A 16,946-nucleotide genomic window follows, 5' to 3' on the forward strand; every position below is an offset into this window, starting at 1 on the left:
CTGGTCATTACAAGTCTCAAGAGTGGTAAAATCATCCAGAAAAATATCACCTTAACTGCATTCTAGAAATATGTTCATAGACTGATTCAAAGTAAAAGTGTTGCTTTGATGTGACATGTGAAAAAACCACCTAAAATAGCCACTACACCCTACAGACTATCACTGACAGTACAGAACACTCAATTTCAGAAGCCACACAATTCACTGCGTTTATAAGTTGTGCAGGAAGGGTTAAAAATACCATTGAGACTTTTCACTTCTACTGCTGGAAGAATTTTCTAGACACTGTCAAATTCTACATAAATTTATAGGTTTTTATAATCCAGTAGTAATTTTAAACATATTATCCTGAAAGAAATGAGGTACACATTTAAGTGGTTTACCATAGAGCAAATCATATCTGTTGTACTGCTTAGACTGGTGCAATGTTTTCTTCATAGACTATCAAGGAAATTTTCCCAAACAAATCAGTTATATTCTGGAAAAAACAGTTCATTTATCATTATCTATCACTGTATCAGATACCTCCATTAGAAAATGCAAAAAGAAGCAACCAAAGTCTATCCTAAACTAGAACTGAAACTCATACTTTCTGTACTCTTATACTGTTACCCGTTTATGAAAAAATAATATCAATTACTTCTTTATTTATATTGTATCCCTTTAACTGACCACTCAATCATTTAAGCTACCAATACATACTGTCATCTCTTATTATGGATGTCATGATCTGAACCTCTGCTCATGTACATATTTCACAAGAAATTTAGATTTATTATGTAAACTAATTCTTCGTTCACAGTAGTCCAGTGCCAGTGCCCGCAAATACCAAAGTTTTCCAGGTGGACTCAGACTCTAAACTACACTGTTCTTCCTTTCCTATTCTAGCAATCAGTGAAAACATTCAGACTGTTTCTTTTCGTTCCATATGCCATATGTTGGTGAGGAGTATTACTTGACTTGTCTCCAATAAGATTTTATGACATACATACATGTTTGTTCTCCAACAGCATAAAGTACTGGAAAGCAAACTGGCCTTTCTCCACAAGAAGCACTTACAGTCCACTGAAACATGACACGAGGCAAGCGTGAGATACACCAGGAGTACTGGAGGGCAAGCAGTCCAGCTGAAATTCATCTTGATCAACACTGCCAATTAGAATGTGCCAACTCCCACTAATTAGCTGAGGTTGTAATTTTCCCTTAGTTTAATCACCAAAAAAGAAAGCAGTACTTCAGACAGCAGAGCAGCAAGTCACAATTACTGTAAGTTAAATGCATATAGCATTACAGAGTAATTATAACATCCTTCTTTCTCACACCTCTTTTCACAAAGAGTTACCTTCAGAGAGAGGATGTCAGCAACATGCTTTGGGAAGGCAGGTATAGAAGGCACAGTGTTTACACCCCAGAGCAGCACTCAGTCTCTAGACCTCCATCAGCTATTCTACTTCAGACCACGAGTTAGAGTTCTAAGGGGTTTTTACTACTTCTTTTGGGGGTTTCTTTCAGAAGGTGAAGATAGGAAAAGTAGCTTTATACTGGCCCTGTATGAAAGTTTCTCATTGTTAACCCACATTAATGGCTGATTAGAAGATCAGACTATTTATCAGTTTTTCATGTTAAATTTATCATGTAGCATGGTGCTTCAGGGCAGGGAGGCATGAAGTAAAATAACATTACAGTGTCAGCCTCAACATTCTTAAGGGCCTCCTACTCCTTCCAGAAATCAAATTACATTTGGTAAGAGTATTTCATGGCAAGGAGTGAAAAACAGCCATATATTAGGCTTAAAGTTGAGAACAGGCTGGCCAGGCACACAAGACTGTTCCATATCAAGCACACAAAAGGATTCAAAACTTAGTTTTTAGGACCTTCAGCAGTAACATCAGCAGTATGGAGCATTATGTAACTCATCCTTAGCCAAGCCCTGGCTTGCATGCATTTCCAACCTCCAGATATTTAAAACCTGAGACAGCAAATGATTAGAGTGCAATGCAACCACAACATGTTTGTGGTATGCAGTTTAGTCCCAGTTGCTGCAAGAACACTTGAGCAGCAGTACATCAGAATACAACAGGTGATCACACATGCAAATATAGAGCCATTTTTGTATCTTTTTACCCTAATAAATAATGTATCAGACCTTAGTTCACGTTCTCTTTTCCAGAGAAGGAAAGAGAATTAAAGGGGGGGGGCGGGAAGGGAACACAAGGAAAATACAAGGCAAGGAAAAGGTTTTTTCATATTATAGGGTAGTCTATAGGAGATACTATATATTAAAGCTCAAATATGCCATAAGGGTAAAAAAAAAGCTACTTTTTTTTTTTTTTTTAAAGGCGGTTTGTAACAACTAGGTTTTGGTAGGATTCAAATTAGTCTGACAACAGCCAAGCATTCATGAACTCCAGGTTTGACCACAACAGTTTTTACTTTGCTACAAAATCAAGTCTCAAGGGGCAGTGCTACATTACTAAGAATGCAGCATCCAACCCTACTGAGTGAGACAGATCAGAGAACTACCCAGCTGAAGGCCCTGATCTTACAGCCCGCTTACTACTGAGTCTAAATACCTACACCCTTCTCTTCAGACAGCAAATTCACATGACCATAGCCCATTACAGGGGCAAAAAGAGAAGGCAGGTGCCTTTGAGCGAGAGAATTTTCAAAGATAATTGTACAACGACTGGTATTCAGACATCAAACCAAATGTTCATCTGTCCCCTCTTCCACACTCAAAACTACTATCTCTTCAAGGACCTTGTAGAAAAAATACTGAAGATGCTCCTTTGATATTAACTGAACAGTAGCTACTAAGTTTGTTACTTTTGACTAGCTGAAAGAGTCTGTAGTACATGTATGAATACTGCTTAGTTAGAAGAGGAGATGGTCAAGGAATAGCATACAACAAGCATATACTGGCATTTACATTTAAAGAACAGTAACACACAGTAACAGAAGTCAGAAGACTTTCAGAGAGCAGTGTCTTCTACATTTTAAACAGCTATGCTATTTCCTAGTCACTCCTCTAAATAGAGCACTCTCTGTAGAATTACATTATGAGATTAAAAATATTCAAAGGTGACAAAAAGCATATTCTAACTAACCGAAATTAAATTATAGTCGTTTTGTACCAAAGGAATAATTTAAACTGAATGGCAACATAGCAACAACAACAGCTAGATGCTGATTCAAGCTATGCTATGACTCCTTTCACGCAGGTACAGTAACAGCCTTGAACTTCCTTTAATTTGCACCAGCCTAGACTATGCCTTAAGGATTCTGCACCAGGCAGGGGCACCAAAAGCCTGCCCAGTGCCAGAAATATTAAAAAGCAATATTCTCAAGCCCCTTCTTTTATTAGACAATTTTTAGAGCTTTGAATGCAGTCAATCCTCAGTGTTACACTCAGTGTACAAAATCCTTCTCAATCAATTATTTAAAAGCAACCTCTATTTTCCTTAATCCTAAATGGAAATATCAAACAGCAATGGCATGTTTTCTCTTTCTTCTCTCAAATCTTATCTGTCTTGCACCACAATATGTTAAACAGAGAACACCTTTAAGCTATTCAACAAATATTTAAGAAAAACATTCACATAAATCAAGCTTTATGCCAAAGAATGGGCAAATTCTACTCAGCATAAACTACACAGAAGTAGATCCAGAAGATGTTTCTGTGTATACTGTCAAGAGCACTAGAGTTTGTAATTCTCACACAGATACCTCAACAGATTGCTTAAAGGTCTCAAATTACCAATACTGTCATTTACAGTACCTTCCATCCTCTTGTTTAATGTTCTCAAATTGCTATAAACTAGTGGCACATAAGAAACAAATAAATCAAAATTCCTAAAACATATAGGAAGGGATGGTAACATTTTCCATGTTACCTAAAATCAAATTAAAGTAGTTCATTTTCTGAGGGGCGTCATGCTTTCTAACAGTCATCAGACCATTGTTAACACTGCTCGGGAGTCTCATTCTCAAGGTCTCCCTGTGGTGCAACTTTAGTTCTCTCAGGAGGATGCACAAGTAAAGCCACTATAAGAACACACAGTGAGGTGAGACATTTCATCTCAAAGTCTTTTGAGTCTTACTCACCCTACTCATTACGTTCAAGAAAACTGGAATAAAGATATACACAACAGACAAACTATACTTCTAGTATCACTATAGCCTAAATTTTTGAAGAGTTACTCATGACTTAGACCAAAAATTACGAGACAATTTTTTCTGATAATTTAGTTGCAATACTTTCAGGGAACAAGATCTTAAGTGAATAACTATTTAAAGAATATTTGAAGAGATGAGGCTAAAAATTGCTGATTAAAACAGATATTTACTACATACCAAACACTTCATGCATTCCATGAGAATGCCCTTAAGTGACTTCCTACATTAGCAGAATGAACCAATGGCATGTTCCTGGTTTCATTCCTCTCTTGTTCCTACTTTCAACTGTTTGACCCATACAAAGTTTTCGATCTCTCTATGGTTGCCATTAGAACATGTCATGGTTTAGGAATGGTATTTTCAAATTTAGTGCTCCTTCTAAAAACATGCGTGCCATTTCCCCTCCCTCTCCAACTGGAGGCACAAAGGGCAAAGATCACGGGTTGAGACAGGAACGATTTACTGGAAACAGCAACGAGGTAAGGAAACGAACAATAACAGCAACAATACAGTAACAAAGGTTAAGAAAAATTAAACTACTCATATGGAAAGCCCCTGACAATAAACAAATACCAAACCCGTATGTTGCCCATGTCTCTTGACCAGAATGAACCTCTTCTCCCCAGAAGAGAGAGAAAGACTCCCTTTGCTGGGGTCCCAGCCATGATGTGAGCTGGCACAGAATAACACTCGGGCCTTAGCTATGCTCCCTCCTGGCTACTGCTAAAAATTAATCCTGTCCTGGCTGGAACCAGGACAACACCTTTGGAAGGAGAGTTGGGGTGGGGAACTTAAGTATTTTTCTCCTAACAATTCTAACATTCCAGATCTCTTTTTTAATCACTGTATCCTGGGACATATTTGGCAGTGAACACTGTACTGTTGATTAAATACTCCTTTGATACTTGGAATAGTTGGCTCAACTTACTTATTTCATTTAAATCAGGGTGAGGGAGGGCTGGTGGTGTTGGCTAATCAGTACCTTTTACTGTATCCCAAGTTTAAGAAGATTTTCAAAAATGCTTTGGACTAAGAATTCTAGATCTTTGTAGCTCAAATAAAATTTAAATCAAAGAGCATTGAATTTTCCACTTAATACAACATAAAGATAATTTAAAATAGCTTGAGAGAAACCCTCAGGGTTTATTAAATTAAAAACATGCTAATCTGGAACTCAGCACTTGCACCAGTCACCTTGATAAATTAGAACCTCATACAGATGAGCACGTACGATATCTTAATTTACTTACAATATACCAAACACGTGAAGAAGAAATTATCTCTAGCTGGACTAAATGAGTTCTTAGTCAGGTTTATTTGTGTCTATAAATAACAGTGTCGAAACAGATTCACGAAGATGCTTCAAGAGGTCCTCCATTCACTACTCTATACTTGGTGGAAAAATTGTTGAATTATATCTATGTTAATAACCACCATCATTTTTAGCTATACTTCTTTACCTACCTTCAGATGTCTTCCAGCGTTTCCACAGATCCTCAATGGTGATATGTTTGTCTTCTCTGTGCAGGTGACTATGTTTATTAGAGGCATCCTTGTATTGCATATCTTCCCTTAGAAACTGAAGAAAAGGGAAAAAACATCATCTTAAATGCTGAAATGACAATTTCTGAAGAGAAACTACACAGAAATCAGATAGAGTCTTTGCTATTGCTTCCCCATGCAAGCAGCAGAGAATTGATTGAGTTTTCTCCATCAAAGACTCAGAAGGCAAGTTAAACACTCTTACAAGATTTGTTTTTCACAATTATTAAATCCTAGAAAAACTGATGATGCAGTTTCTAGTATACTAAGTTTAACATTATTAGGATGCCTTAGATTTAGTGATTACAGGAATGCACCACACATTCATACTGCATATTTCTCTATTCTGATGACATTTAACCAACTTCACCTCCTTGGAAATAAGACCATGTAAGATTTGAAAGTGTGTCAGTCATTTGTGGATGAGTAATGCCTGAATCCTGCTATACCAGTTAAATGCAACTGCCTGAGGGATGAGAGTAAGCTGTTTACTAAGTAGTATTAGTCTTTTGATTAGACAACAAAAATTTGACTTCTATTCATCAAATTGAAAAACAGAAGTCATCTGAGGGCCAATTTTCTGCTTGTTAATCATTCCTCAGTGGTTACGCCCCAAGCACAGAAGCATTACATAAAGCTGCTTCATTTTCAGTAATTAATAGGAAGCCTTTTAGCAAACAGATAAAAAGGAAGATCATGCAATCATGACATACAGAGTGGGTGGTGAGGCACTGGCACAGGTTGTACGGAGAAGCTGTATATGCCTCATCCCTGGCAGTGTTCAAGGCCAGGTTGGATGGGGCTCTGAACAGCCTGATCCAGTGGAAGGTGTCCCTGCCTACAACAGGGAAATTGGAACTGGGTGACCTTTAAGGTCCCCCCCAACCCAAACCATTCCATGATTCTATGATAAAATTTTCTGATGGCAGTGTTGTATCAGTATTCCACTAGTCGCTACAAACAGTTCTCCAAATACATACCCAAGAAAAGCCATGGAACTGTAAAACCCATTCTATTTTTTATTTCATACGGGCCTCAAAAAGTTGGAATACTGGTTAGCAAACCACCTCCCATTAATAGTGGAAACCTTCCATAAGTATCAGTCCCTGAAAGCATTGTATGAACAGTCTCTGTGGGTGAAGACTTTAGTATTAGTATCAGAAAACCAGTAGCTGGTACTAACAGTACCAGAAAACTAAGTAATCTTCCACAGTAGATAGTTTGCTTTCTTCTGTTCCTGAAGGATAAAGCTGCTCAAACAAAACCAGCTACAAACAGCCATGACAGCTAAGTCAAAAAAGCCTTTTATATGGCTGATTATATGCCATCACCACTTCAAGGGAGGTGAGGAAGAAAGCCAAGCTAGTGATGCACTGCAGAAGAGCTCAATTCTTAAAATTCAGTCCAGGTAATAATTTAAGTGCAGAGCATTCTGCAAAGGCTCCATTTCTAACAAAAGCTCAATTTCTAACAAATCTAGAAGTTATACTATTCAGAAGCTGCCGGAGATACTGAAAAGTAGCCAGCATTAAACAGTATTATTAACTCTTAATAAAAAGAGACAGAATACAATAGCAGAAACATGCAAGCAAAAGCTAACATTTACCAATTCTCCCTAACTAAAATCTTTTTACTAGAATGTAAGGGAATCTCAAACTATGTGAATGGATTCAAGTTTCTCCTCTAATTGATGGACTTGGGATAAAATACTAGCTGCCTTCCTTAAACGAACCCAGAGCCATAGTGTCCAAATACTGATTGGATGCAAATCCTCTCTTATTTATCTATTACTTCAAAACATTTCCTGATTGTCAGACATTAGCTTTGTAAAGCTTTTTGATTCCTAAAATAGCTCCATTTAGCCCATACAAACTGCATAAGTATTTTTAACTCCTCTTCCCCATGTATATAAGAATGACATAAATTGAGATATATATATAAATATATATATATATATATGCGCACACACATGCATATACATGAAAAATACATGAGAAACTGATGAAATATATGAGAACTGAAAATAGGAGCCTGTTGGGGCAAAAGCAGTTACAGAACTTCTGAAAAACCATGGATCAGCAGCAGTAAAAAGGTTTAATAAACACAGGACTGTATCCTGTAACTGTATGCAAATGCAAAAATATCTGTTGCATATTCCATCACCCAAGTGGGAACTATGAATACTTCCCACATTGGCAATACTACCATGAAGCTGGCAAATTCTACAACTGTCACACAACATGAAATGAAAGATGGATTATCTTACTCATTCCCACTCCATGTTTATAAAGTCGACACTGAACAGCGGTAACTAAACAACAAGAAAAACAAAATAATTTTCTTATCCACTAATGTCTCTAAGCCTTTCCAGATTATAGCCCAGTCTTACAGATGGAACAGCAGGAAAGAACTGATGTTTTCTCACCTTACCTTTTCCCTCCAGACTGCAAGTATCTACTATCAACTGACACCCCCAGTGTATCTTTCGGGAACTTGCAAAAAGCTCACTAAAAGTACAGCAAAAACATGTATTATATGTCCCTCTCTGTAAAGATTATCTCTTTTCACATGGGGGTTAAGGTAAATGCTAGCACTCACTCTTCAACTTTCTAGTGACTGATGATGCACTACCCTTGGAGAATCCTAATGTTGGGCATGGACATTTTTTTTCAAAACAAGTGTTGCAGGGCGATCAAATTTCTGAAGAGGGACAGAATATGTTGTATATAGAGGCTTGAGCCAATTTTGCATCTTCTAAGCTAAAGGTCAGGCCACTTTTGTTTGTACAAACTTGCTACCTTTACTGATAGTTGTCAGTAAAGGCTGTAAAATACCGAAAGATGAAACTTCTGCTGAGTTTCAAGTGCTGTCAAGGAAAATCTGAAGTGCTGTTAACAATACTACTCACATGGTTAGAAGTAAAGAGAGAAGGAAGACGCCAACTGATAAACAAAAAGCTTCAACGGGTTACACCTGTCCCCAGACTCAGCACGACCAGGACCCGCAGGAAAGCATCCCGATTTAACACCGGGACGCAGCGCGGGTTCCTCGGCACACGCATCGGCAGCTCCTCCTGCAGTTCCGGCGCGCCGCCCGCAGAGGGCGCAGGGGGCCCAACAGCGGCACGGGAAGCGCGGATCCAAGTCCGCACACGGGATTTCCCGGGAGAAAGGCTGAGAGCGCACCCGGTGCATACCGAGACACCGACTCGAATATTTGACTACGTGCCTTTTTGAAATGCGAGTGGCAACACATAAACTGGAAAGCAGCCTGCAGTTAGTAGCCGGTACAGTTACTCCTCTGGGGCAGAGGTAGCAGATCTATGAGAACTTCTTCCAAGTGAAAAACCCCTCTTCTGTTCTGAACTACCTATATTGCTCCCAGGTCCTGTGAAAATAACCACGATGACTTCCTCAGAGAGGTTCTCCAACACCGCAAGGCCACAACACTAAAGTTACAGTGCACACAGCTGGAAAGAGGTCATCGTGTTTCAAGGAATATGCGCATTCACCAATGAAGAGGACATAACAACATCGAACATCTTTCTTTTTGTTTCAAAAGTGGTCTAATATGGAAGTGCTTCTTTAACAAAAAGAACTGAGACCTAAATTGAAGAAAGACAGAAAAACAGAATGACTCTAGTTAAAAAGAGGATTTTTCTGTTCCTTGTCATGGCAGCTAATCTCTCTTCTGTTGCCCTGGTCATTAAGTATACAAAGAAAAGGTTACAAAAATAACTCTAAATGGGAGGTTAAAAGAATAAGCTCTAAGAAAAATACATCTAAGGATTATCTTAGCCAACATAATTACTCAGGAAGGAGAAGTTCTTTTAAGACTACAAAGCTGAAACCAAGAAAGCAGAAGATACGTTACCTAAAAATCTGCATGAAACAAAAATAACCATTTGTCAAAGTAATTACTTCAAAAACAAGTAGAGAATAAAAAAACAACCACACCTACACATTGAAACTACAGTTTTGATCCCAAGAGTCCTATAATAGCTGCACCTCTACAAAGATTAACATCCCAAAGTTCAAGGTTCAGCAGTGCAACAACTCCAAAGGAAACCTTCTCCTGCCTGGAGGGGACAGGACTTGGGGAGCCCTGGAAAAGTCCCAGGATCAGGTATGCCCCCACCTTCCTTCCTCTTCAGAAAGGCTTTAGTACTGTAACTTTCACCAAAATCCAGTCAACTAATGACCAAAGACCAACCCAAAGAGAGACTACCAAAATAAATAAATAAATAAAATACCTCCCCCAAAATCCAATACCGGTTTGACTGGTATTGGAGAGAGAACTTGCAAACTAAACCCAAATACAACAATTTAAAAAGTTAAAACATCAATGCTGCAAGATACACTTGCAGGGCAAACAAGCAATTGCATACTTTTGAGAATGCCACTGGAAAAGTAAAATTAACCACACTCACTAACTGCAGCAGGAAGCACTCTCATGCTATTTATATTTTGTTCTGGGTGAAGGCTCAAGTTTATGATGTTCAGTTTCATCAACTTAAAACAGACCCTTTAACTGACAAGTTTACTTCAAGAGCAATTAGTAACATCTTCTGGCTAGGTATTATTCTCTCCCTTGAGCATCTATTCCTCAAACAGTGTTATTTCCTTTGGTTTTATTCCTTCAAAGGGAAACCTGCAAAAGTTACAACTTCAGATTTCCTATAACCCTTCAGATAAAGCCAGTCACTATGAGACAGCCTCTTAGTACATTTCCCCGCATCTGTTGCTACAACACTTGTTGCAGCTATTACAATGTCAAATGTACTGATTAAATTATGATGGCAAATGTGCTTTTAAAAGGCAACTTACTAGGATTCAGGTATGATTGCCTACCCTACAGAAATGCTATGAAGTAAAATAAGAAAACATATTTAATAATATTATTAATAAAATTAATAACAAAACATGGCTAGAAAAATGTAGGCCAGGAAAGTGTTACCAAGTATATCTTAAGTAACCTACACATTCTATTGAAAAAAGATTACTGCAGCTCAAAACAAAACTGTAGCTATCTGCTGCAAAGTAAACTTTGCAATCTCTTCAAAGTCAAGATAGAATTTCAGTCAAGGGATCATTTCATTGTAGCAGGAGTAAATAAAGAGGTGCAGACAGCTACATATTAGCTTAAGTACCTCCAAGGAGGCAAAGTGTGAGATAGGTCTAGTCCAAACCACGTTGGAACAGGTTTCTATGCAACTGTACCCATGATAACACATGCACATCTCTACAGGGCTTCTTTGCACAGGCACAGATGTGAACTAACACCATCAATGTTTTCACACAAGACCTGGCTCCTCATCCTGCTCTGAAAAAACAAACTGACTAGACATATTAAGAGTTGCTTACAAAACTTCAGGAGGCTAAAACACATTCTGCCTGGGGACAAATATATTAGCAGTTGAGTGCAAAAAAAAAAAAAATTATAAAAGACCCCTATTAAGAGAGCCACAACAAATTAAAGAAGTCAAAGTAATCCAATAGCTTTGGGGGGAAATGTTTGCTGCACTGGTTAGGAAGCTCAAAATCCTTGTTTGAAAGATTGATGTTTGTAACAGATGTCTTGCACAGTGAGATGTAAAACACACTCAGGAGCCATCCCAGTGTCATGACAAAATAGTTATAATGTCTTCAGTTTCTGAACCACTGCAGCACATATATTTCCACATGCAGAATTTTGTCTAAACAGCTGTCATCAAAATATTAAGTTGTTTACAGAAATATGAACTCCAGTTTAAGGACTTTTATTACATAAATGACAAGAACAAAAACAAAAACAAAATACTAAGGGAACTCGAAAGGACATTCAACATCTTGCTGAGAGTATATTTCCAGAGAACAGAATGAACCCTATCCCTGTCAAACTTCCTACAGCCAAAGTGCTATAATACTATTACTATTCCAGATCATGCTAGCTACTATTCCTGTACAGAACAAAATCATCTTCCCTGGTTTAGGCCACTTAAGTTAGATTCTATTTGATTCTTGCCTCCAGACAACATTTTTAAGTCAGGCACTTCGGCATATCATCTTTGAGGTTCCAACTTCTTTGACCATCCTGCCACTGCTAAAAGCTATTCTCTGATGCTTTCAATGCTGCAGTCTCTTATTCTCCTTACTGTACTTTCATGTCTCTCTTCTTTGTTTTCCTTTTTTTCTTTTTTTTTTGTTTGTTTTTTCTGTTGTTGTTGTTGTTGTTGTAGGGGACAGCATGGGGTAGGGCATTGGTGGTTTTCTATGGGGCTTGCTCAGTTTGGGGTTTTTTTATTAAGTAACAAGTCCAGTTCACTCCCTAAAAAAACTTAAACAAAATATGAAGCGATCTACCCAGAGATCCCATGCTAAACTGTACATTTGTGCCTTTAGCTTGGTGAGACATTAAGTTACTAATAATAATAACAACACAGTAAATTACTAATATTTCAAAAACATCAACTTATTTTAGTACTGCAGAGAGATTCCTTGAGGAAATGACTGGATGTAGGACCTACATATGGAAGTTCTTTATAAACAGGAAAAACCAATGTAAATAGTCAACATGTGATAAGTCTGTTTTATTGCTTGTGTCTCATCATTAAAACAAAACACGTTCCCATGGTGCATCAGATGCTTCCTGAGGCAGATAGCCTCCCACAACACGACTAAAACCTCAGTCAGTAATACTATGTTCTCCCTTTCAGCTACCTGTTTACAGCCGACCTCTTGAAACCAGCTTAAACAATTGCAATCCTTGACATATAAAGAAATAATATCAGCATCTAGGTCTGATAGGAAAATTTGTATTAGCCTGCCCTTATAATAAGCATAGGGGTTTTTTTCCTTCCCTCTTCCTTTTCTCTGTGGTACCATACCAAATAATAAGGAAAAAAAACAACTACTCCATGCTCAGACTAGAGCCCCTCTAACTTCCTTAGAAGACTTCAACAAAACCCCTCATGTTTTGCTGACTATTAAATCCCATAGTAAAAACTTAGATCAGGTTTCTGCACATCAATTTTATCAAGGTCAAATACAAGTTTCTTTCCAGTCCATACAAAGTACATCCAAAGGTCTTCCAGTATCAGACAATTTTTGAAGAAATAAGAAATATCTTAGTTCAAATTTTCTAATATCCTAGAAAAACTCCTTTACAGAACAGTTTTATGTGGACCTTCATTTTACAGAGGAGAAACAAGCTACAACCTATATGAGGGCATGAAAACACTAGGAAAAAATAAACCACATGCAGATGAAATGTCTGGAATCACTGTTGGGAGTTAACTGGACTAGCAAAATAATATAGTTAAAATAAATAGTTCAACATCTTTAGCTCTTTTTACCTTCCTGTCTCAAAATAACTTATTAACAATAACTTCCTTCCTTGGTGTAAATATACCCTTGTAACACCGTTGTAGTGCTGGTTAAACAGCAGAAAGTTATTCTGCTTTGTAACATTCTTCCTGCCAAATAAAAAGCTAATGAACATCTGATCAACATACTCAATATGCTGCTCTTCAGGAGGCTTGCAAGTAAAAACCATGCAGCATAAAACAGAAAATCCATTCCCTGCTGTTAAGTAAAATCCCTGTATTTCATGTAAGCTTTACTTCTAATAAAGTGGGTTTTTTAATTATCAGTCCTCATTCTTAATCAAGATAAGCAGCATTACCCACTGTGACAGAACAAAAAAAAATCTGGTTCTGAAATATAAATAGGACATATTTAGTACATATTCAGACCTACTGTAATCAGGTAACTATGTAACTATGTTGTGTAAATGTAGATCTTTTAAAATTATGGTAAAGATCTAGTAAAAGCACTGCAAGAAAAACATGGAGGTTACTAGCTGAACTTGCAATTAAACTGTATTTCTCATTAATTTCAGGTTTGCATTTAATGTCTTAGAAGAAAGCACTCTATGCAAATACATATTCATCACTGATTTGCATGGAAATTATATGTAGAAAAGCGCTAATTTGCAGGGAGTGGGTTATTAAATATTTCTTCAATAATTAAAAATGAACTAGCAGAAACAAGGGTTACAATTAAGTCATCTTATTTTATGCACAATGTGTAGTTTGAACATACAGTTTCACTCATCTCTAATTACCCCAGCTGAACAGCATGCCTCATCAACTATTATAATTTCAGCCATTTAAACAGGTTTTTAGAGTAGCTTCTGTTGCTTCCTCTGGAACAGGAAGAAACTTAAGGTCAGCTATAAAGATGGTCCACTGGAAACCAGGAAAAATCTTCTGAATACTAATAAAATGTTTCCAATGTATAAATATTTCAGTATTTTCTTTTAACTTTCTCAACTTCCATGTATAAAAATGCAGTACAAATCAAGACAAATAATCAAAGTGCTGGGAAGTTCCTCAGGAAGTTCACACTCCATCACTAATGTTTCAATTTGCAGACTGGACTGTGACTGTCCCAAACATTCTGCAATAACAAAAGTAGCCTATATGCATTATTTTTGAAAACTCCTGGCAGTCAGGTGAAGTCTCTAGTGATTGGGAAAAAGGAAACGTCCCTCCTATTGAAAAAGAGAAGAAACGAAGACCTGAGAACCTAGAGACCAGTGAGCCTCACCTCTGTGTTTTGGAAGATCGTGGCACAGATCCTTGTGGAAGCAATGGTAAGGCACATACAATGAGGTGATCTGAGACAATCCAGCATGGCTTTACTAAGGACAAACGGTGTCTGACTGATCTGGTGGCCTTCTATGATGGGAGTGATTGCAGCAGGTGATGAGGGAAGACCAAACAAACGTCATCTACCTAGACCACTGAAAGGCCTTTGACACAGCCCCACATAACATCCTTATCCCCACATTGGAGAAAGATGGATTAGAAGGGTGGACCATTCGGTGGATAAGGAACTGGCTGAACAGACACAGCCAGACAGCTGTCAATTGTTCTATGTCCAGGTGGAGGCCAGTGATGAGTGGTGCCCATCAGGGCTCTCTCGGGACAGGAGCTCTTTGATACCTTCATCAACAACAGTGAGATCAAGTGCACCCTCAGCAAGTTTGCAGATGACACGAAACTGAACAGCACAGTTGAACTAACAGAAGGAAGGGAGGTTATCCAGAGGGATCTGGACAAACCTAAGAAATGGGCCATGAGAACCTCATGAAGTCCAAGTGCAAGGTGTTGTACCTGCATTGGAGCAATCCAAGACATGAGCACAGACTCAGAGAAGTCACTGAGAGCAGCCCTACCAACAAGGACTTGGGGGTGCTGGTGGATGAAAAGCTGGATATAAGCCAACAGTGTGCGCTCACAGGCCAGCAAGTCAGCGGCATCCTGGGCTACATTCAAAGAGGAGTGGCCAGCAGGTCTACTCTGCTCTTGTGAGATCCCACCTGGAGTGCTGCCTCCAGCTCCTCAGCACAAGAAAGACATTGACCTGTCAGAACAAGTAAAGGCAACCAAGATGATCAGAATACTGGAGCACCTCTCTTATGAAGACAGGCTGAGAGAGCTGGACTGTTCAGCCTGGAGAACGTTCCAGGAAGATATTATTGCAACCTTCAGTACATATAGGAGGGATATAAAAAAGAGGGGGAGCAACTTTTTACACAGACAGATAGTGACCGGACAAGGGAGAATGGTTTTAAACTAAAACAGGAGAGATTTAGACTACATGTTAGGAACAAATTCTTTACTCGGAGGGTAGAGAGGCACTGGAACAGGTTGCACAGAGGCGTTGCGGATGACACAGTCCCTGGAAGAGTTCAGAGTCAGGTTGGATGGGGCCTATTGATGCTGATTGCACATAGGCACACAGAAAAGTAAGTAGCATCACATTAAATTTGACAATGATAATTCATAACTTATTCAGGGAGAACAATCTTCCCCTAAATGTTACAAAAAAGGATGACAAAACAGGGCTAGATTCTTCTCACATTCATCTACAGTGAGAATGGGTGTCAGAACCACGTGACAATACCCTCATTTTTAGGGGACATCTTCACTCCCCCTGGGTTCTCAAGCGTGTGCCTAACAATGGCCAGAAAGCGAAATAAGCAAGCACAATGAAACTACATAGACATTTCCATTCCTACCCAGTAATTTTGAGAATCCCACTGGTAAAGTTGAGTAAATGCAAGGGTAAGTCCTTTGCCAGGTCCACCAGGAGCCCACCCACCAAACTCATTCAAGGACAGACACAAAAAGCTTCAGGCAGGTCTGCATAACCTTCCTTAGGTCGTAGGACTTAATTTACCATTAGTAAGTACGATGTTCTTACTACTTGCCTGTAAATGTAAGCAAAACCAGAAATCTTTCTTCTAGTCTGCTGTCTGTAACAGGTACTGATTTGCACCATGAAGTGCCTGCAACAGATCTAAGGTAAATAGGATAGCCCAGTGATGCCTTAAGCAAGAAAACTTTGAGCAAAGAAACTGTAACACTAAGGAATGGATCACATCAACCTTACTGCAAGCTAAACCTACCACCATTTGCCCACCTCTTACACCAAAAAAAAAAAAGTAAAAAAAAAAAAAGTAAAAGTAGCAACTTTTATACATAGTCACACAAAACTTTTCTTCAGGCTAGAACAATGGACAGTAACATCCCATTTCAGAAAAATATAGAAATTAGACTTTCCTTCCATATTTGTCTGAGGAAAGGGCTGACTTAAGAAAAACAGCAACAACTACTCAAGTGCAGAAAGATAAAGAGCAGCTAGACAAAACAAAAGGATAAAAAAAGACTTCATGTAAGCACAAGTAAAGTTATTTTACTCCTACCTCATCACTTTCATCTACTTCAATACCACCATCTTTGTCATCATCCATTTGCTTATGGATCATGCGGAGAGCTTCTAGGCTGAACCGGTCCTCCTCAGTAAAGCACGGCGGGCTGAGTGAACTGCAGGGATCTGAAGCGGGGAGGACAAAAAAAAAAAAAAAACACCACCAGAAATATTACTTACTGTCACCTCAGAATCTAAAGTTCCCAAGCAAAATAAAGGGTTTAAATTTCTGTATCGTGTACATGTACTTCACTACATATAATCACCAGGTCACAGATGTCATATCTAACCATAAAATAGTAATTCTTACCAAAAAAGTGAAAGGCTTGTGTGTGTAAATCAACTCTTTTTTTTATCCAGAAAGGAGTCCCAAAAAATAGACCAGAATAGTTTTTGATTCTTCCAGTTATTTTTGCCATCCCAGTAACCTACTATCTCCACTTTTTCTTTTATCATCAACCTTTAGTTCAT

The 16,946-nt window shown here is 38.3% G+C and overlaps 1 protein-coding gene across 1 annotated transcript in view; it reads right to left on the reverse strand.

The window, feature by feature from the left end:
* The window catches only part of STIM2 (stromal interaction molecule 2), a gene marked incomplete at its 5' end in the record, with an annotated part of 64,906 nt that overhangs the window by 12,287 nt on the left and 35,673 nt on the right, over nt 1–16,946 (reverse strand). Inside the window, 2 exons of the mRNA XM_082282480.1 lie at nt 5,641–5,755; nt 16,471–16,601. Coding sequence (XP_082138606.1) covers nt 5,641–5,755; nt 16,471–16,601 — 246 coding nt within the window. The remainder of the gene's footprint in view (nt 1–5,640; nt 5,756–16,470; nt 16,602–16,946) is intronic.

This window comes from Coloeus monedula, assembly GCF_965178545.1.
Source record: "Coloeus monedula genome assembly, chromosome: 5".
Taxonomy (NCBI): domain Eukaryota; kingdom Metazoa; phylum Chordata; class Aves; order Passeriformes; family Corvidae; genus Coloeus; species Coloeus monedula.